This window comes from Leptosomus discolor, chromosome 13 (genome assembly GCF_034619465.1).
Source record: "Leptosomus discolor isolate bLepDis1 chromosome 13, bLepDis1.hap2, whole genome shotgun sequence".
NCBI lineage: Eukaryota > Metazoa > Chordata > Aves > Leptosomiformes > Leptosomidae > Leptosomus > Leptosomus discolor.
The window spans coordinates 18,239,549-18,261,761 of NC_141403.1; the positions used below are offsets into that span (position 1 = coordinate 18,239,549).

General features: G+C 38.5%; 1 protein-coding gene across 1 annotated transcript in view; it reads right to left on the reverse strand.

Annotated features, from left to right (window-relative positions):
* SMCHD1 (structural maintenance of chromosomes flexible hinge domain containing 1) overlaps positions 1-22,213 on the reverse strand; it is a 76,565-nt gene that overhangs the window by 18,337 nt on the left and 36,015 nt on the right. The window contains exons 22-34 of the mRNA XM_086472749.1: positions 20,178-20,250; positions 18,337-18,476; positions 17,562-17,696; positions 16,532-16,759; positions 15,786-15,934; positions 13,868-13,956; positions 12,600-12,718; positions 11,759-11,926; positions 10,420-10,545; positions 7,593-7,672; positions 5,935-6,092; positions 3,000-3,115; positions 2,479-2,540 (exon numbers count right to left, since the gene is read on the reverse strand). Coding sequence (XP_086328875.1) covers positions 2,479-2,540; positions 3,000-3,115; positions 5,935-6,092; positions 7,593-7,672; positions 10,420-10,545; positions 11,759-11,926; positions 12,600-12,718; positions 13,868-13,956; positions 15,786-15,934; positions 16,532-16,759; positions 17,562-17,696; positions 18,337-18,476; positions 20,178-20,250 — 1,643 coding nt within the window. The remainder of the gene's footprint in view (positions 1-2,478; positions 2,541-2,999; positions 3,116-5,934; positions 6,093-7,592; positions 7,673-10,419; positions 10,546-11,758; positions 11,927-12,599; positions 12,719-13,867; positions 13,957-15,785; positions 15,935-16,531; positions 16,760-17,561; positions 17,697-18,336; positions 18,477-20,177; positions 20,251-22,213) is intronic.

Consider the following 22,213-nt stretch of genomic DNA (forward strand, 5'->3'; position numbering starts at 1 on the left):
TAGGCAAAGGAGCCCTCTCATCAAAACACGAAGGGAAGACAGACACCTGCACTTCTGCTGCGATAAACAGAACTTCACTAGCAAGGAAGGCCACACAGCACCCAGAAGACCACTCAGGTGTTTAATAAGGGATAGCAGCAACTTACGAACGCTTCGAAACTTCTGAGGAGACGCAAACAGTCTCTAACCAAGATTCTGACATTTCTCCGAGAGGATGAAATGTGGCACTCTTGAATTGGTTAACGAGATTTTTGTTTTCAACATACAGCATTTTATCTGTTTTGTCTGCAACATTAAGCAACTTGTTTCCTCTTATTTTGTTTGGGAAGGATAAGATGCAAGATTCCCTGGAAGATGCAAGATTCCCTGGAATACTTAACTCGTAAAAAACAAAATCCCAAAGCTTTACTTTTTTCTAAAATGGGCCATAACACTTCCTTTTTGCATTTCATACAGAGAAGGAACAATTCTACCTTCTTTTCTGCATTTTATCTAGTTTAAGATTAAAAGTACATTTGCCTTGTCAGGATGCATTAAAAACCCTGAGCTCTAAATTCTCTGCTAAGGATCTTGTGGCTGAACACCATCTAAGCAGACATACGCTTTAGAAAAAGAAGAAATTGCACAATTGTTATGAGAGTTATGTGACTGCATCATAGCACGGGTGTTACTGATTGGCGTGAAATAGATGAAAACCATCTGTAACTGTGCCAAGGACAGGAAAACTTGAGAGAAACCAGGCGGTAGACAGCGATGCCACATAGAGGTTGGGAGTTTTAATTCTGGACATTTGTGGACAACTAGTAAATTACAGGTACTTTTGTCAAGATTTTAATAATTCCATATTCAACTCTTTATAGTTTAGTTTATCTCACACGGACCACCACAGTGCTTTTCACAGGAGAACATTTATTAGCAAGATTACACATTGGCACATTCATTCTAGTTTTCGTTTTCTGGAGGTACAAATACATGACGCAGAGTGCCTTGTTTTGGTAACGTTTTAGGGCATTCGTACGTTTTAACTACACCTATAACTAAGAATTTCTCAGAATGACCAAGGCCACAAGAAATGTACCTCAGTGCAAGTCTGCAGTGATCCTTCGTTTCTGGAGAAGATCATTCCATAACTTTGGACTAGTCACACAGAAAGCTTTGCTCTATTAAAAGCAAAACTGCACCCTTATTTGGGAGCTTTCTTTTGCTATAGCTGCCAAACAGCCTTTAGAAGACTTTGGAACCTCAGTTGCCTTCAAGGTAAAGACAGATCTTGGTAATGATACAAAAAGCCACGCTTAAATAACTTTCTGAATTAGTTGTAACCTCTTAAAACTGAAAAGGCTTCATACATAAATACATGACGTTGTTGTACACCACCTGAGAAACTAAAAAGGCTGAATAATCAAAGGTCATACCAACTGCCATCCCAGATGGGATAGTATCTGGGCTGGGTACGACAAAGGGAATTACAGATGGAGGTACATTTGCATTGCATATCAAGCTGGGTCAGAACCCTGGATACGTGCCTCAGCTCCCCAGGGGGGAAAAAAAGTGTTGAAGACTTAATGCTGCCTCGAGGTCCTGAAAGCACAGAGGTTCCCAAGGATTACAAATTGGATCCCTGGCTTCCTGAATTCTGTTATGTGCCTTGAAAGGGAGGAGAGCCACAGCCGCAAGGCGAGTTAGGAAACTTATCACCTCTTGAAGTGCTGCCACTCCGATGCTCCTGGAATCTTTGACACAGCTGAGCTGCAGCAGCCTCTGTTCCTCTGATGCAGCAACCAGGATCAGCTGTGCAACAGCGGTAGCTGCTGCATCAAAGAGATCCTAAAGTCTGCTTCCTAAAAGCAGGAGGGAAGTCTGTTCCCAGGAGGCAAGAGCTTGAATCAACAGCCAGTACCACAACTGTTTAACCGATCCCATCGTATGCCCGCCAGGAACTCGCTGAAAGAACAGGGCATCAGCTTATGATGAGCTCCAGTCCTGCTGCCTGCCATCTAGGACACCGTCTCTGAACAAGTAACCCAAGGACAGACCACTGGACCAACAGGGCCGAGGTCATGGTTCAGGACTAACACACAGCTACAGAAGGTATTAAAGCAGAGTTAAATCCACTTTGTCCAGCCCGCAACTCTACGGCAGTTGAACGTAACATTGAAAAGAACTAAGGAATGTTACCAGACAAGTGACAAGCAGGTGATGTAGTCCCTTCGTTGCTAGCATTTCTCATCACGTATTCCAACATATTATCTTAAAGACTCCTCCCTACTCTCAGATTAAACAAATGTCAAATGTGTCTAGGGAAGAATTCAGTCCTCGTGTTCATTGCATCTTGCTAATATCTTTTACCATTTCATAGCGCTATCACACGAGTTCTAAACCACATTGTTATTATCAAATCAAAATTTATTTCTGTTTCAAACTATGTATTTTGTACAGTAAGTTGCACCAGTAATTGTAAAATAAACGCTGCTATACCTGAAGTAGAAGAAACCACCTTCCTTGTCATCCTTCACTTTACTACAGCTAAATGTTGTAACCTGGAAAGAAAGATGCAAAAAATTTAATCCAATATATGGAAAGTTAAAGTACCTTACTTTTAATACGCTATAAATCTTAATGATTTGCAGTACTGACAGCACACAGTAATTCAATGAGGTCATCTATAATTTAGGCGCTAGTTGTACATTCTTAATTCTCAGAGTCTTTTTTCTTTGCAAAATTCAGCATGGCAGCTTTTAACAGTCTCCCTGCTATTAGTTAGCTTCTGCAGAGGAGCAGCATTTTTGTCCTTACTACAGTCTTGACACTTGAACAGTCTGACAACTTGTAACAGGACAGATACTGATAAACAAATATGACTGATATCTAATATTTGTTATTTAAAATCTAGAACACAATACTGATTTAAGTTAAACGAAGGAAAGTTTCTACCACAAATATGTTTGTCCTATGCTGGCATTCTGACACTATTTTGAAAACTCATTTTGATGACTTACATCAGCTGGTATCCTAGTTCCGCTGCTCTGTGCTTCCCACATTTTCATAGAAATCCGTGCCGGATTTATATTTTTAATAATATTGTCATCTTCAGAAAGAACACTAATCATAAAATCTGTAGAATGAAAGACAACATTTTTTCAAGATTATTTTTATTCCAAATGAAGAAGATCAAACTCCATGAATTTCTGTGTCTCCTTTATACCTAGAGGAAAACCACAGAAAACCCACATTCCAAACAGAACCCAAACAACAAAAAAATTTAAACCAGATATGGAAAACCTTCTCCCCCTAGCCCTGTTAATTAGACTAGGTAACAATCCTTGGAAAAAACCCCCCACCTACTTTATCCAATGACTGCTTTTAAAAAAACCCTCAAAATTTAAGTCTGCCTTTCCCAAATTATCATCCTTATCAAAATGTCAAGCCAGGCTTCTTCTTGGTCTCAGGAAAGAACAATCATTAGCTCGTTAAGTAGCTGATTCCTTCCTTCCTTCCAGGAGGAAATCCAGATCTCCCTCTTCCTTCACAAGTGCTTTAGTCACTGAACTACTGGATAGACAGGCACAGTAGTTGTAAAGAGACTATTCCAACACCACCTCCATTTCCCCCACCTATTAGCCACACTGAAATAAAAAGGAGGACTCAGGCTATGGATCTGAAGCTGAGTTTGGCTGCTTCTTAGAGACTAATATTACGTAGTTGAATCTGTCAGAAGTAGGATATAGCGACACGTTTCACTCCTCCATTTGCTGTTGACTGGTTCTGCAGTCAAAATACTTGCCATTTCATATCCCCATCGGAAAAAATTAGCTTTTCCTACTTATTCCATAGAACATTTAGTAGTCTGAAGGAAATGGAATCCAAACTAGAATAGAGCTACTCTTTACCAGTCTTTACTGCTAAGGCTGGTTGGTCCTCAGGAATCCCAGACCCTGGAGGTAAAAGAGGAAGAGTTTCCCTTGGTTGAGAAGGATTGGGTTAGAGATTTTTAGGCAAACTGGACAGCCTCAAATCCATGGGCCCCAATGGGATGCACCGAGTGCTAAGGGAGCCAGAAGATGTTATTGCTGGGCCACTCTCCATCAACTTCGAATGGTCATGGCAAACAGGAGAGGTGCCAGAGGTCTGGAGGAAAGCCAACGTCACTCCAACCTTTAAAAAAAGCAAGAAGGAGAACCCAGGAAACTAAAGGCCACTCAGCCTCACCTCCATCCCGGAAAGGTGATGGAGCAGCTCATTCTGGATGTCATCTCTAAGCACGTGGAAGAAAAGAAGGTCATCTGGAATAGTGAGTAGTCAGGATAGATTCGCCAAGGGGGAATCATGCTTGACCAACCTGATAGCTTTCTCTGATGGCATGACTGGCTGGGTGGATGAGGGGAGAGCAGCAGATGTTGTCTACCTCCACTTCAGCAAGGCTTTTGACACTGTCTCCCACAACATCCTCGTAGGTAAGCTTAGGAAGTGTGGATTAGATGAGTGGACAGTGAGTAAGTACTGAACGCGAGTAAGATCAGCAGGATCACTCACATTCACACAGTTGTCAACTCCTTCAAACACGTTTGCAAGGCACCACGGTAATTTCATAGCTACCTCCTTTGTTACTATTCCACAGAAGATGAGACTAGGGAAAACATGCATGAACTAGCTCAGATCATCTTCTGGGAAGATCAAAAACTGAAATACTGTATTTCACCAAGGACAGAAGAGAGATTCTATGGTTTAGGACCAGTACTATTCAATGTATTTATCAATGACCCGGATGAGGGAACAGAGTGCACCGTCAGCAAGTTTGCTGATGACCAGAACTGGGAAGAGTGGCTGACACACCAGAAAGCTGTGCTGCCATCCAGCGAGTCCTGGGCAGGCTGGAGAGCTGGGCGGGGAGGAATTCAATGCAATACAACAAGGGCAAGCGTAGGGTCTTGCATCTGGGAGAGAACAACCCCATGGACCAGTCCAGGTTGGGGACTGAGCTGTCAGAGAGCAGCGTAGGGGAAAGGGACCTGGGGGTCCTGGTGGGCAGCAGGATGGCCACGAGCCAGCAATGTGCCCTCATGGCCAAGAAGGCCAAGGACATCCTGGGGTGTATTAGAAGGGGTGTGGTCAGTAGGTCAAGAGAGGTTCTCCTCCCCCTCTGCTCTGCCCTGGTGACACCCCATCTGGAATAGTGTGTCCAGTTCTGGGCCCCTCAGTTCAAGGACAGGGAACTGCTGGAAAGAGCCCAGCGCAGAGCCACAAAGGTGATGAAGGGGGTGGAACATCTCCCTCATGATGAAAGGCTGAGGGAGCTGGGTCTCTTGAGCTTGGAGAAGAGGAGACTGAGGGGTGACCTCATCAATGGTTATAAATACGTAAAGGGTGAGTGTCAGGAGGATGGAGCCAGGCTCTTCTCGGTGATGGCCAATGACAGGACAAGGGTCAACGGATGCAAGCTGGAGCACAGGAGGTTCCACATTAACCCAAGGAAAAACTTTTTCCCTGTGAGGGTGACAGAGCCCTGGAACAGGCTGCCCAGAGAGGTGGTGGAGTCTCCTTCTCTGGAGACATTCAAAACCCGCCTGGACGCATTCCTGTGTGACCTGCTCTAGGTGGTCCTGCTCTGGCAGCAGGGTTGGACTAGATGATCTCCAGAGGTCCCTTCTAACCCCCAACATTCTGTGATTCTGTAGTTTTACCATTTATAGACAAATAAAGCAAATAATTTGGAACAAATAAATAAAAGGTCTTTTGAAATGCTTTCTAAAGATGATGTACATATCTTTTCTCTCCCAGTGTTACAGATGCATCTCAGATACAGCTGTTAAAAAACTGAGACAAAACAGACAAAAAGAAGTAAAAAATACACCAGGAGAATAACCAAAATGGTTTTTCACAGGTTTATAAAAGCTCTTGAGTAACTGGTTTCCGTTTAAGAATCCTCATACTTACCAGGGAAGGTACCTCCTGCTGGAAAAGAAGCATTTTTGTCATATTTAACATTCAAGTAGACAGGTTTCTCAGGATCAGGCAGGACATTTAATATGATTATGGGACAATCTAATGTGGTCTTGTTGTATGAGGCTTTAAGCTGTAAAGTGTGCTCTCCCCTGAAATATACAGAAATCATAAAAACTGTTACAAAATATCTCTTCTGAAAAGACAATTTTTAACAGACGTCAAGTCTGAATCATGTACGTGGAAGCATGATAAAAAAATATCTAAAAGCTATCAGTAGTAAAGGGAAAAAAATGGAAGCATTAATGCAAAGTCAGACAAGTAAAATCATAAACTTAAGAGATCCTTCAGATATTAGCTTATCTAATTTAATTTTGCTTCAATATTTCATTAGCTTGACCATGCTTCACTATAAAACACTAGCAACTACCGCTTTATGTTGCGGAAGACAGTACGGCGGAAAGCACAGCTAATTAAAATGCTGTCCAAGGAGCATTCTGCTTTGACAGCTTCCAAGCAGTGAATCTGCGTACAACTCACATCTAGCAAAGTGCATTGCAAGTGTATAATACTTCATTGCTACAGAATAATTCATTTTCTTTATAGCATTAAAAACCTGAAATTTAACTTTTTAAACAGAACTGGGAATATGGAATTTAACTGTATACAAGCTGTACTCCTCAGCCTGTTTTGATTATGCTATAAATAGTACGATGTTACCACTGAGCACATCTGTTTTCAGCCTTCAGTCATAGATCGATAATTAACGTTCATCATACTTCTACTAGGATGCAGGCATTATAAATACACTGAGCACCATCAATAGCACTTAAAACAGATTTTCTTCCAAATGCAAAATAGTATTATGAGTCAAATCCTCCAGATACGAATGTCAAAATATTAACTGTCATCAAATACTTCACAAGTTCAAGAACAAGTGCTCATTGTTAGCTTCTAAGCTACCTAAAGCCAACCTAGTCTTTCAAGAAAAGCTTAAGGATACAGGGAGTGGGTAGCAGAGCTGTGAACATGGGGAGGATATTGAAGTAATGAATTTAAAAAGTCAGATGGGACGTGTGAGCGTAAGGGGAGCCAGGGTGACTGACATGAAGAAGCAGGAGCTACAAGACACACATCTGCAGGAAATGAGACTTCATTAGTTCTACTGCAAATAAGAAAAAATAAATATGTATCTTCAAAATTCTTTTGGACACTTTATCCAATCCTTTAAAACAACGGCTAGCACCCACAGGAAGTGGGGTTTCAACACTCCTAAAATGTGTTCCTACTTTGAAAGGACAGTGTCTGGATCTAGTCACCCAAAGGCTGTACATTTCAAATATTTTAAGTGGTTTATGACACTATCTGCACGAGGTACATCTTGACAATTATAAGCTGTGTTTTACCATGATCGGAATAAACAGGATTCAGAAAATTAGACCAGCAGCTTCTCAGAAGACCACAAGCAGCTGCTATTGAATTTTATTTAGTCAAACAATTTCTTAAAGCTTACTATCTGGCCTTCCACTGGCATATAAATAATAAACGTTTGACCTTGGCTCTAGATTAATTCTTGGTAAGTACTTTATGAAATGCGCAGCTTAAATACATCTAGCAAGCACATTTCAGATTCATTTTTTTTCACTACTTACCTAGGTGCATGAATACTAATAACTCCCAGGTTAGCCCTACCATTTTCATCTGTTTTATGTTGCTGGTTTGAAGGAACAATCTGTCAAAAAAAATATTTTTTATTCTTTCAATGACACAGAAGTAGTATCAAGACTTAGAATAAAACGTATATCTCATTTGCCGGAATACTGTCTTTCCATTTGAGCAATAGCTTTTTTGTATTTTTGGACTTTAAATTAGGGAAAGATACACTGTAATGAATAAAATATTAAGAGGTTTCAGAATTCTCTCTGACAGTTTTTGAAGACAATCACTTTATCTGAACTAGGGTATTTTTGTCCGTTAATATGTTCAAATATTTTATTAATGTTTTCTCTTTAATTGCTACTGACACTATCATGTCATCCACAGTACAAGTTAATCTGGGAGTATATTTTCAGATTCTAAAACCTCCCACAAACTATTTAGTCCCTTTTACAGTGTTTCTCCAGTCTCCACAGAGATTCCTGGGTAGCAAAAATTAAAGAATGATACAACTGCAGTAAAAACAACTAATCATCTGTGTGTCTCTTCCCTTCCCCCATTCTAGCCTCACTGCCAAAAACGTAAGACTGCTGACAACCTAGAGAAAAGCGTTACGACAAGTGAGGAAGTACAGTACCTTATTTATCAAAACGTAATGACAAACAACAACTAATCTTAAGAAAATGGCATTTAATCAAATGCTAATAACAACAACTTCTTGTCAATGTTGCTTTAGGATAACAACACAAATGCCTTCTATACCTCCTACTCACCTAGCACATTAATTAGGTCTGATTCCAAGTCATTTGAAGTCAATGGAAATTCTGCTACTGACTTAGAGGAATTCCGTTGTTAGAAAATAATTCTTTAACTCACTGATGTTCTTCAAAGAGTGTCTTCTACGTCACTCTGTCTTTGCTGCACTTACTTCTCTGGCACTGAAAGTGAAATCTTACGACTGGAAGTACCATCAAGTCATACTCGCCTTTACACATTAAGTGGCAGAGAAGTTGTCACTTCACCTTCCTCATCAACCACACCTTTTTGAAACCACAGACTCCAGTGTAGCAGACAGAGAATGCCTATCCTCTCACAGAAACAGGTGTGAAAATTGAAGAATACTAATATGCTCTTGAAGTAAGCAGAAGCTATTTCTTCTGCAGATTTGTGTGCATGCTGCCTCAGCCTTACCTAAGAAATATCTTGTCAATGTATCAAAGGAACCTCAGATAGTAGCTTTAAAGTTTGAAGGACAGCAAAGGAAGCCATAGATACATTCTGAGGTCTTCTGTAACGCACTCCTCTCTAACAAGGCAAATCAACTGTTTCATTGATGATATAATGCAACAATGTGGTGCAAATGTTCATAATTATGTGAATAGTGTTTGGCATTAAATTGCTTTCCCTTTTGCTATTTCAGCACAAATCTCAGGAGACTTAAGTGTCTAGTGTCCACTTACACCAAAACAATGTTTTTGGAATACCTGAAGTGGGAAGTCTTCTTCCAAAATTATTTTCTTTCCCAGATCTCATGTCAGTAAGTTAAAAGAACAAATCTACTTTAGGGAAAAAAAAACTGTGAAAGTTGATTCATAATGGATCAGCTATGGGAGCATGAATTTATCCTACCATGTCACTAGAGAAAAGCAATGGCAAAAAATGTGTGCTTAATGGTTCAAATGGAAGGCAGCATTGTAAAGATATACCAAGAAAACTGTCAGACGCTTCATAAACTCATTTGAAGCATAAATTCAACTCAACAAAATAAGTCTGCATTTGAAATTCCTGCACATCACAGAATGGAAAGTTCTAATTTTTACAGGAACTAGTGCTTTGTGCATTTCCACTATTGAGCTGCAAATAAGAGTTCAGAGTGTTTCTGTTCAGCCATACTCATTTAGTTTTGGACCTGTAAAGTAGACAATGGAGTACAGGAAATGCATGCTGCAACTGCAGAATATCAGGCTTAGGAGACTTAAGAGGACGGGATGTGAAATACAGACAGTTTATCTGAGAATTTCAGTTCCCAGAAGCTTCTCCTTTCCTTTGGGAGACTGGGCACACAACCTATTTGAAATGCCAAGGCAAGACAGTGTTCCATCACGAAGACTGATCCAAGAGCTGTTCAGCAAATAGGCAGTTGGTCGCTCGGCTCATGTATGCAGGTGACCCTCAGAACCGTGACACGGTGCTAGCCTCCAGGAGAGCGCACTGCAATGAATGCACTGTAACAATGATCCACCTTGGCTTTAAGGTGGATCCACACTTTCTCCTGGACACATCCCACCCGGATAACAAGCATGCAGACTTTCTAGGACATGCTGCTGGTCCTTCCTGGAGGAAGGCATAATATCTGAAAAGACACAGCATGCCACCACAACATCTCTTTGATCAGGCAGCACAACCACAGAGTGTTACTGTCAAGGTTGTATGTTCTGTCAAGAACAACATAACTAGAAGCCCCGAGGAGCTGCAGATGCCATCATAAAGGCAGTAGTTGAGGCAAACAAACAAACAAAAATCCCAAACTATGATAAGGCAGGCTTCTATGGCAGAAGACTCAAAAGAGCCAGAAGAAAAGATATAAAGACATTTCCTTAGAAAAAAAAATCCAATAAAAGTAAGTAATAGTAGCATAGTTAAATTGGGGGAAAGGTAAGGCTAACAGTAGTTGACACTACTATTATATGGGATTAAATATTCTTTCATGACCTTACAGTATTTTAATCACTTTTCCAAAAACGTCTTGAAAATGAAGATAACGTAGACATGACAACAAAAATTCGTGTTAAACAACGTTCACATAATAAGGCCTGTGCTTACCTTTAAGCTGTTACTCTTTGTAAGGCTGATTTTGACATTAGGCTCAGGAGACGGATTTCCCCACTGATCACACAGCTGAACAATAAGGGGCTTCTGCAATTCTCTACCATTAATCACTGCAACAGGCTGGAAGAGACACAAATGCACTGTACCATTCTGCCCTAGGTATATCTGACCTTCATGGCAGGTCAGGAATCCCCAGAGCAACAGTGTCTGCCTTTTACATACTATTTGTCTCCCACAACAGCTAGACCATGAGAGAATCATAAAACTCCAGAAAGGTCTTTCTGGAGTTTTCCCATTTACAGTCTCTTGTCATTATAAAAGGCACTACTTGAACTGAATTGCACGGATTATTTGTGTTGACGTGACCGAAAGGAAGGACGTGCTTCTGAAGAGGCTTATCAAAGAGTTTTCTTGTCATAGAAAGAGCAAATGGCCTAAAACGTTTATCTTCCTATAAACATTGACAGCTTTCTAGAGATTAAAAATAGTTATGATACTCCCTGAACTTTTCGTTTTGTTTTTTTCAATCAATTCCTCCTCCATTTCCCCAACACACCAATCTTTATGCCTGTTCTCAGAGATCCAATTTTCTTTAACCTGCTTCCACTCCTATTGTGCTTTCTGCTGCAACTTCAGCGCTATCATTTGAACAGCCAAAATAAAACACTGAACAACAATAAACCACCCCAGCAAATAAATGGTATAAAAAAATCTCCATCCTTTTCATTTGATACAAGTACTGTACTGCCTTCCCCACTCTCTGACTGCAAACACTTGTAAACTCCAGTAAATTTGGAACTGCCTTCGCAGTAACAGATGAAGGTCAGATGAACTACCATCTATTACCACCATTAAGGACAGTATCTTTGTTAAACAGTGGCCGAAGACGGGTGTTAGGACCCCGCCCACAGTAAAACAGCTGCACCAAAGAAAAGAAATATGTATCATCTCTAGACAGGCAAATGGGACAGAATGAACAGTTTAAGAGATATTAAGGAATACAGTGTTGTAAACACACACACGAGTTAGATTACTCCAAAATAAGTTTACTTTTAAAAAACTAATGTAGTTACCTGTTGTATGAAAAACGCTTCACACCTGCAGTCCCATTTAAAACACATCTATATAATTAGATTGCAAAATACTTAATTTTGCTTGTGTTATGCTGTCCTGTATAGAATAAAAATGTCTCTAGAGCTGTCATATTCGTACCAATACTGAGAAATCGGGGTTTTCACCTTTGCATCCTGTGCTCCAAAAAGCTCTGGAAATAAAAAGACCTGCTGACTAGTGACCCTGTTGGTTTTTTCCAAACCAAAACTGTTCAACTTACCGTTTCTAACTCTGGCCAATCCACAAACTGCAATTTTGCAGGGGATCCTGCAGTTAAATTTACTCTGAGAAAGTCAGAAAATTCACGCCAAGCGAAGCACAATTCTTTGCTTCCAAGCAAACAAGGTTTAAACCGAATGCCTTTTACTGTCATTGTTTGAGTACTTTCCTATTGAGAAATAAAGAAAATTTTACCAAGTATTATTTATTCATTTTTTTTCAACATGGTATTTTAATATCTATGCTTGCTAGACTCTCTTTGCTGTTTTTACTGAGAAACAGTGGACTAAAAATTAAACTATAAGTTCTATTCCTTTTGTTAAATTAAAATGGACTTCTTGTGTAAGAGGTGAACAATTTCAAACTCAAGCATTTTTCAGGAACCTGCTTTTCAATGTGTAAGAGTTATGTACAACTTGGCTATATCCAACATACTTTAAAAGGTGTAGAAGGTGTCTTAAATTACACTACGGCAGACAACAGCATTAGGCTGTTCTAAAAGGTTCTTCAAGAGATCATAGAATCAACTGTACCACCATAAACACAGAAGACTAAAAAAAAGTTAGAAGATATAGAACAATGGACTAGAAACAAAGCAAACCCAACTCAAGCATGAAGTAAACTGGCCCCCATACTGTATAGCTGCAGCAGTGATAAAGTTTTTAACGGATGCTGATGTATTACTTCGAACAGGATCACATGATTTTAATGCTTTAAGTCTCTATATTTTCACAGTTTACCGAGTAGTGTTTAATTTGACCACTACCTTTCCACAGTTTTGGCTCAACTCGTTACCACACAAAGGCAACAGAGAAATAAACTATATGACATCTTATAAATACCTGCCAAGTTATTTTCAAATTTGATTTATCAAGTCCAGGCCCAGACACTCCTAGGGAATTTACACACGCAGATGTCACCGTCTGAACCTGGTTTCCATGTTGATCCGTAATCATTACATCTGTTAATGATGATGATTGTTCAAATTATTATCAAGATGATTACCTCAGCAGCTGCTTTAATGAAACATTATACAACATACAGAATACAAATGTATACAATATACACACAGTATAGAGAAAATTTATATGAGTATCACTGAATCACAGAGTGGCTGAGGTTGGAAGGGACCTCTGGAGGTCACCTGGTCCAGTCCCCCTGCTCATGCAGTCACCTGCAGCCTGTTGCCCAGGACCATGTCCAGATGGCCTTTGAATATCCCTAAGGATGGCAACTCCACAAACTCCCTGGGCAACCTGTGTCAGTGCTCGGTCACCCTCACAGTGAAAACGTGTTTCCTGATGTTCAGAGGGAACCTCCTGTGTTTCAGGTTGTGCCCATTGCCCCATGTCCTGTCACTGGGCACCACTGAAAAGAGCTGGGCTCCATCTTCTTTACACCCTCTCTTCAGGTATTTTTAGACATTGATAAGATCCCCCCATCTTGTGGGTATCACAAGGGTATAAAAAAAAGTATATAGTCACATCACGTATCTGTGCTTCCTACCTTTTTTGAATAAAAAGATTATTTCTTGCTGTAAAGTTAAATGAAAAAAAATTTCTTAAGACTGAAAGCTGTTTTTCAACCTGTCAGTTTGTCCTATGTGCTCTTCTTCACTCACACAGCTTTTAATGTCGCAAAATACTGTAATATTTTTAATTTCTTACTATGCCATGTGTTTCTGCGTACAGAAATCAAAGGCAAATGAGAAGACTGATCTCTAGCATGCATCCCTCTTAGGTTAAAGTTAACCTTAAAATGTTTCACTTTGAAGTCCGTGCCTTTGAAATAGTCTGAAAGCTGTCACGACCTGTGAGATTTCAGAATATAAGAACTAAACAAAAATTTATGAACAATTTGAACCCAGTGTGATGAGTGTCCCAATGTACAAACTCAGAGGCAAATTTTACTGGAGAGTAACTCCAGAATTGTAAAGCGGCAATTAGAAAAGTCTGATCATCTTTCCATGAATGAGAATGTAAACCTGCTTTTATATTAAAACAGGGCAGATAATTCACTCTTGATGACATCTGTACAAATGACAGGCTAATAAACTGCAAAGAAAAAGAAATGTATCTTACAAGAAATTAAAGAATATGCAAATACTCACCGATTTCGCCTTGTAGTTCTTCACCCATCTGCAGCGTGCTTGGTCCCTTTAATTTACATTTAATGTGCTTGGGCTCATCAGGAAGTGGTCTAAGTCAGCATATGAAAATTGACTTATAATCATTCTCAGGAAGGGGACCACTTACAACATAATAGCAGGCATGATAAAGCATACAGCAGTTAGCACTCATTTCTAACTGGACTTTTTTTTTTTTTAATTTATTTTATCCTTGCACACATTTACAGGATCAAGCCTCAGGTGCACACAAGTTCAATGGCAATTACCATAGATCAGATCATTAGCCAGACAAAGCAGAATTCAAGTTTGGAGTATTTTCAGTCTTGAAAATAACCATCCCCAACACCTCTAAGCCAAAGTAACACACAATCGCCTACATATAAAATACATCGCTTACTGTAAAACCAATTACAATGCCAACATTAATCCTGATATGTACATACAAAGGCATCACAGTCTCCCTTGCTACAAAAATACTTGTTGACTTCTTCAGGACCTGATTACAACCATCATAGCTTAATATTTTTAGTGATACAGGTTTTCCTTAAAAGCAAAACAACACCAGAGCACATTACAAAAATTATGGAGAAGATGAACAACAATAAAAAAAGAAAAATCAGACTTCCATTTCCTCTTTTGCTATGATAAAGCAGAATACATCAGCCTAAACTATGCCTAGCATTAGTGTCTTAAAAATATTTTCTGGGGTGCTTTTAAACAATCTCAGCCTTTCCTTCCGTTTACTTGATGAAGGTTAACATACGTTATGTGCTAGCTCCCCAAATATTTAAGAGTTATCTGACATCTGTAAGTTATTTAAGAGTTATCCAACACAATGTTTTTTACTCTTTTTGCGTATTCTAAGATAAAAATTACACCGATATCTTTAACAATCCTGTTAGAACGACCTCCAGTTATTTTTGATGACAACTACAATAGAATAACCCTTAAATAGAACTTTCCTGATCTGAGAACTGCTTTTCAATGACAAGCAAAAATGTATTAAAAATATTCAATAAATCAATACACTGTTCTACTGCCTTTCAAGAACGGAGTTATTAATTCAGTCTGCTTTTCTGCTCACCTTAAAACAGTAAATACTATTTAACAATATTTTTCTGTTTCTGACAGTGCTGCATCATGGACAGCTTTTTACAAGCATTATGCTCCCAATATTTTAAAGAATCTTAACGCTTGGTCATGTAATTATATTTTTTTTTTTCTACTGCAGACCTGTGAAATGTCTAATTGTTGCAAATTTACCCCAGCATCCATGTGCTGTGAACTAGTTACTTATTTTTAACCTATTAAGAACACATGAAATACACCGAAGTCATTTAGAATCAGGTTCATCTTAACGAACTTTATAAAGATACCGTAAGTAGAGCTAACTGCTTAGACCCACTAAGAGTACAAGCCAGGCAATTTTAAAGTTCAATTTACAGCCGGTCACTTTTGACTGAGATACCAGATGCAGACAAATACTATCTTTAGCTTCAAATGAATAACCTCTGTAAGGGTAACAATTAACTTCCGAGTGACATTTCTCTTTGGTGACCAGTGACCCGACTCTTCAGTAAAACTAATTATTCTGTAAGCTAATGTTTACTGAAAGTTTTCAAAGACAGCAATAATCTGCTCCAGTATACATATATTTATAAAAGTGATCACAGGGCTGGACACAAACAGATCATGATGGAGTCTTTCACACAGGTAAAGTTCTCATTTGTAAACAATTTGCATAACCCCCCCCATCCACCCAAACCTACATTCCCCTATCACTTTGCCAACTGCTTTCACCATTTCCGCTTCCGTAGAAAGATATTTTTACCCCACAGTACAGATCTACAATCCTTTGCCAACAACGTAATTCATAAAAAAGTATTTCAAATGAACAAACCTGACTGTGAACGCACTCTCCAAAGACACGTGGTCATCAAGGTAAGTAATCAGACAGTAACGCACGTCTTTTACTGATGTTGGTACCTTTACATCGGGTAATAATCCCTGAATCAACTGTTCTCTGTTAATTTTAGGCGTCCAGTTAACCTAAAATTAAAATTTCTTAAATTAATCTAAAGCTAAACTATTAATGACCAGCTACAGAATGCATCTGTGGTCATTCTGAAAATGCTGAAGTAACATACAGGCAGTAGAAGCTCTCAGCGGAAAGCCTGTGCATTTCCCAACAGTAACCCAGCAACACTCACACACTTGCTGAAGCTCTGCCTTAGTATCAGGCTCCACATATGTACACAGACAGAGGGATAAGATAGGTGAGCAAATCTCCACCGAGGAACATGTCTATTCAAGGTTCTTAGATGTTGGGAAAAAAACAAATCTGAAGAATCACAACTGTGTCGGAATTATTTTATTGTGTTTAGAAGAACTGGAAATTACTAACCTGCTTTTCATAATACTACCCTGAGGCATTATTTAACATTTCATTGAATGTCTTTATCTCATTAAGGACACAATTTTAACAAAATTATTTTTAAAAATTCATTAAGCAGAGAGAAAAGTTCCCATGTTTAATAATACAATCTTGAGGAATATCATTTTGTAGTTCTGATGTCAGTGGATTTTAGAGAATCAGCATTGTATCTCATCCCCATATTACGCTGCTGTTTGCTCAAAAATACTTGCCTTGATTTTTTCTGCCATAGCTGGAGTTATGTGTATCTCCCTTTCTCCTTCATCATACATCTGAAATATAAGGTTGTGCATGACACCGCCAGCAACCCAATGAATTTCATCCTGATGTTTAATTTGAAGAGCTTTTTGTCCATCCATACTTAAGACCTGCAGTCTTGCAACATGACTGCTAGGAAGAAGTTTAATAATCTTTTCCACTGCTGGCACATCTTTACAACTCTATACATGGAAAAAAAAAGTTATTAAATATACATAGATGCATAAATATCACTCCAGAATGGCCAGGTGTCCGAACGTGAAATCAGCTTGTCTGGTCAAAAGTAAATCAGAAGGATACGCCAGAATACTTACAACTTTTAACAGGTACTAGAATGGATGCTAGTTATGTAGAAAACATTTTCTATTCCAAAAGTACTATGTTACACAATTCACAAAATACTTCTTAAAGAGTAATCATTAAGTATCCTTTCATATCGGTCATCTTGCCACATTAGTATTTTCAGGGTAAAACACCACAGGTCTTACTTTCTCCAGCAGCGTGGCTCTCCTGACTACCAGAGAACTGGGATGTTCAACAGCATTAAAAAAAATTTTGAACTACAAGGGCTTTAAGCCGGAAATACTACAAAAAGCTACTGACTTTTAACCTTTGATAAAATATACCCTTCTTCACTAAAGTTTTCAGAACATGTTGCCATACCTATTCTGGCTCTAAATATTTATGCAATGAAGGCAATTTGTCAGAAAGATCTAGGGAGTACAAAGGGGAAGAAAAATCCCAGAAATAATGCATATTTCTGAAACAATTCAGGGACTTCTGAAATAAAGAGTAAGATGTGAAGAAAAAATTCTTTGCATTTTTATGATTTCCCAGAGGGGAAAAAGGGCAGCCACCTGCTAATCAGGCTTATGGTAACTAGAGCAGTAACTTTTGGGGGTTGATCCATAAAAGACTTCAGTATACTAGCAAGACAGTACAATAAACTGTTTTCAATCTTTTGTTCATCCAATCAATACTTACAAGAATTTCTATCCTTGCTTTCAGTATCTGGTCTTTCTTGATATTCTGTACATGTATAACTGGACCAGTTAAAATGTTTGTTCCTGCATTGCTGCAGTCCACAGAATACACAGGAAGGTTTGAAGCACCTAAAAACTATTTAAAATGTAAAATTAGATTTTAGTTTTTTTAGAGAACTACTATGATTATTCCAGAAATAATTATTTGTACAAGTCCAAATAATTACAAAGGTTTATTTACAGATAAATTTGATAATTTCAGTCTTCCAGAAGCCTGTATGATCTTTCTTGAGTTAAAAAAACATTAAGTCCATAAGAGCAAAAGCTTTTTACTTCTAAAAGCCACAGTAACCCCTGCATTCTCTTTTGAACTTAGGTAAGTGCTTATGATAACAATCTTATCTAATATTATTTTTAGGCACTAGAATCACATTTTCTTCTTTAAAAAACCCCAGAAGTCAGCTGTAGGAAGCTTTTTTTCATGTACAAATTTTTGTATATGGCAAATACGACTTAAAATACCTTAAAATTGTAGCTATATATCCTCACATAATTTTCTCTACCATTTCTAAAGCCAGGTTCTCCGATTCTAAAACTTACTAAATGACTCATAATAGATGAGACAAGAGACACAGTTATGGCTATCAAGCTACAGAAAGCTTAAAAGCATTATTAAAGATGATAAATTCTATCCAGATGCCAAAATAGGCTCTTTTCCCAGCCCTTTAAGAACCAAATATCAAAAACCTTATGACACATAATGAAACGCAGTTTACCTTACAATGAACGATCAACTTTGGCTGTGCTGTTATATTTCCCGATTCATCCAGTACTTCAACCTGAAAGGGGAAAGCTGTACCATTTTCAATCTTTAGAATTTCAGAATCCGGTTTTACTTTCAGTTGACGAGGAGGGCCTGTAAAAATGCACAATGGCAGAGCAGTGGTTAAATTTCAGATAACTTGTGAGACACCAGATTTCAGTTTTTGCTATCTCAAAAAGGTTTTAAAGCCAAGCTACCAATACATTTGTGATAACGAACCATTTAGACCAATTCAAGTGTATGGGTTCACGCTGAGAAGTTCTAGACACTTCCCATCCTTCAATACATACCACCTGCCAATCTTTGAACGAATTCAGTAAGGAATAGTTAGACTAACATGATGAGCTTCAGCATATACAAGGTGCAAACACAGGATATAGTGCTATTTACATACTACACAGATTCACGCTCATTGAAAACAAACCTGGAGCTTTCTCCTGACATGTTTAAACCAAAGACATTATTGTTGAGATATCTGATCAATCATGACATGCAGCAATTTAATTACCAAACCCACTACAGCTACAACTTGCATGCAAAGAAAAGCCAAAAAAAATTTGTGGGCATTACTTGGATAGTAAAGTGAAGCTATTCAAGTAAGTCTGCCCTCTGGAACAGATAATTATTTTATCAGTTTGAAAAAAGAGAAGGAAATAATAGAATACTATTAAAAGACAACTTCTGATGGAACAAAGGCGGCCAATTTCTTTTTTCAGAAACATCCTTTATGCATCATTCATTAAAACTTCCATTTCAAACTCACTGGCTGAAGAACAGGAAAGACTGAAGTAGTTTTTATTCACTCCTCCCTCAAAAAACAGCTTTAAAAGCCAAGGATAAGTCCAATGAGAAGAAAGAGGTAGTGAAGCATCTCTACATTGCCAAAAGCAAAAAAATTCTAACGAAGGATGAAGATGCTTTCAGTCCAAGGTAAACAACTAAGCAATACACAACAGAATCGGTCTCAAGTCAGATCGTTCCACTCCATTTTCTACATGAAGCCTTAAGTCCTCAAAAGATAAAGAACAATAGCATAAAGTGTGCCTTGTTGGTCTAACAAAGCTTGAAGCACACAATTTCTCTGCAAAATGAGATGGCAAAGCCTAAAGTTTGGTAATCTGGGCAGCCAAAAATTAGCCTTCAAACTTCACTGTTTCTCCCAAATCCAGAAAAACCCAGGCCACAAGCATAACAGGTATGCTATCAGGGAATCCTCAGTATCAAGACATCCACAAAACATAAAATTCTGGTAAGGGCAGTGGACTCAGACTTCTATATTCCTCTCTTGCATTATGATAAATGTAATACTAAAAACTTCAGACACAATCCCCACTGCCAAAGCATCCCCCCTTTGCTGGGGTAAGAAACTGAATGAGCACTTACTCATTCACAAGATGTTTTCTACAGGGAGAACAGGTCGATGCAGATTAGTACAGGTTAAAGGGCTTAATGCTAAGGAAAATCAAGAAGATAAGAAATTCATTCATTCAGTGGTGCCAGGTTAGAAAAAGATTTAAAATAATTAAAAAAAAGTTGTGAAAAATCAGTGTCAAGTAAGCAGACAAATTCCAGCTGCTAGAATAATAGACAAGATTGGGCTGTGAGTTTGATGTTATTTCTGCCAAGAATGACATGCCCTTAGCTTCATTTAGTTTCAGTCATCGCTTGGATGAGCTAGAATACCCTTTTTTATGCCTCACTAAATATTTTAACTTCTTGGGAGAAGTAGCTTTTCATTAATAGTGTCAGAATAAAGTTCAACAGGAACTCACTAAATATTTTCAGGATACTTACCAGGCTGCAATCTTATTTTAAAGATCTGTGTGTCTTCTTTCAAACCAGGAAGAGTAACCTTCAGGTTAAAGTTCTAATGAAAAGAATATTTTAAATATTAACCTTAAACAAAACCAGACAATAAGTTATCTCACATAGTGAATTTATAAATACATAAATTTCAGAAGTAAATCCAAATTTTCTTGCACTACTACATAAATGAAGATTTTTTTTCCTGTACTAAAAGCTGTCTTTTTCATGTTACTATTCGCAGAGATGTTCCATCTAGGATTTGCATGTTAAACTACATGGTTCTGAAACCATTAAAAGCAGCTATCATAACTTGTGGTTTCCTGCTTAGAGGCTGTTTTAGACAGGGCAGGGGATGGGATAATTTCAAAAAGAGTAGTTTTAAAAAACGGGTCTGCAATTTCCGTGTTCATTATTCCTTAGCTAATTGCCTGAAGCAAGGCACCACAACTACTATCCATCATCTTTGAATAAGGCCATAAGAAATGCTGTGAAACTGAATGACTAAAACTGATTTTCACGTTAAAATCAGAGAACGAAGCAGTCTGATCAATAATCTTAAAATCTCCAACTTCAAAAAGCTAGTTGCACTGCAACTATGTGAATTTTTTATTTTTTATACCTGATATTTGAGAATATTTAATTACAATTCATAAATTGCCATTTTCTCATGTTCAGAAATGCTGCCTCTGGAAAGGTTTAGACTCACAACCCTGGCTCACGCCCCCCCATGCCTGACAGGGTACGTGTGACATTTAACACTTGCAGAGCGGATGACAGCCACCAGGCAATTCTTTTCGTTTGCTGGGTAAGGGAAGCAGAAAGGGCAGTGAAGCCTGGGCAGGTGCATCACAGCTGCCTGCAGCCACATGGAACACACCAGCTCCCCAGCTGAGGGCTGGCCACAGCGGGTGCGTGGAAATTCTCCAGCTCTGACCAGCCAGCCACACTGCTCTGCCTGCCAGCCAAGCAGGACCCGTCAGCTGGAGCCTCATCAAACCAAAAGGTGAACCACAAGAAAAGGGGAAGGCAAAATACACTCAAGTTATAGGGGGATGGGGGAAGAAAAAGGGGAAGAAAAGGGAAAAATAAGGTAGGAAATAAACCCAGAGGAAACCAGTATAGCTGATAGCTGCTGTTTAATGTTAGTAAGTTGAATTCTTCAGTAGTTCATTCAATCGAGCTTTGTATTCACGCACTAGACACTCCTCCAATGACTCTCTTTGAGTTTCAACTCCTTTTCTGCAATATGAGTTTTTTTTATTTCATACTTTCTTCTTACTGCTGCACTATATTCTGCCTCTAATTTATCAGTTTACATCTTTAACTTCATTCCTTTTAACTTTTCAATACGTGTCCTCTAGGGAAGTTCTTTTCCCTTATCCTTCACGATCCCCTTATCTACTTTCCTTTGGCTTTCAAGTCTGCTTCTATGTATACTGCAGTATTTAAAATGAAAAGAAAAATAACAAACTATTGGTTCCCTTTTTTTAAACTCCTTTCTCACCCTTCTCCTGACTGCATTTGAAATCCTACAAGGGAGCAGTTTTCTTGATATTGATTATGCACTCGTCTTTAAATTTTCTCTTTGATTCTACCCACAATCAAAGTGTACTTCTCTCTATCTTGACTGTTTTGGGTGGAATCAAGTCAATAACTACAGAAGTAAATGAAGTCTGCTTTCTCCTTCTTCTCTATCAGTGCTTCCTTCATTGATGACTGTGATACTCTGTATTCCCTATCTCAATCAAGTTTCTCTTCTTCATTTAGCATGATTATTCCTTCGACAATTTTTTCCTTACTCCTTTCTCTGAAAAATTTTAATTTTTTCCATGCTCTCTATTTCTTCCTTTTTATTCTCTCATTCACTTTCTCCTTCTAAATTCTTTCCAGAATCCTATTACTGTTTGTCTGAAATATTTTAGCTGTTCCACTACCATTTCAAAATCAACTTCTAAGGTACTGAAAATTTCTCCTATGTTCTTCTCTGCTTCTTATTTCACATTAAGCAGTAAAAATTACACTGC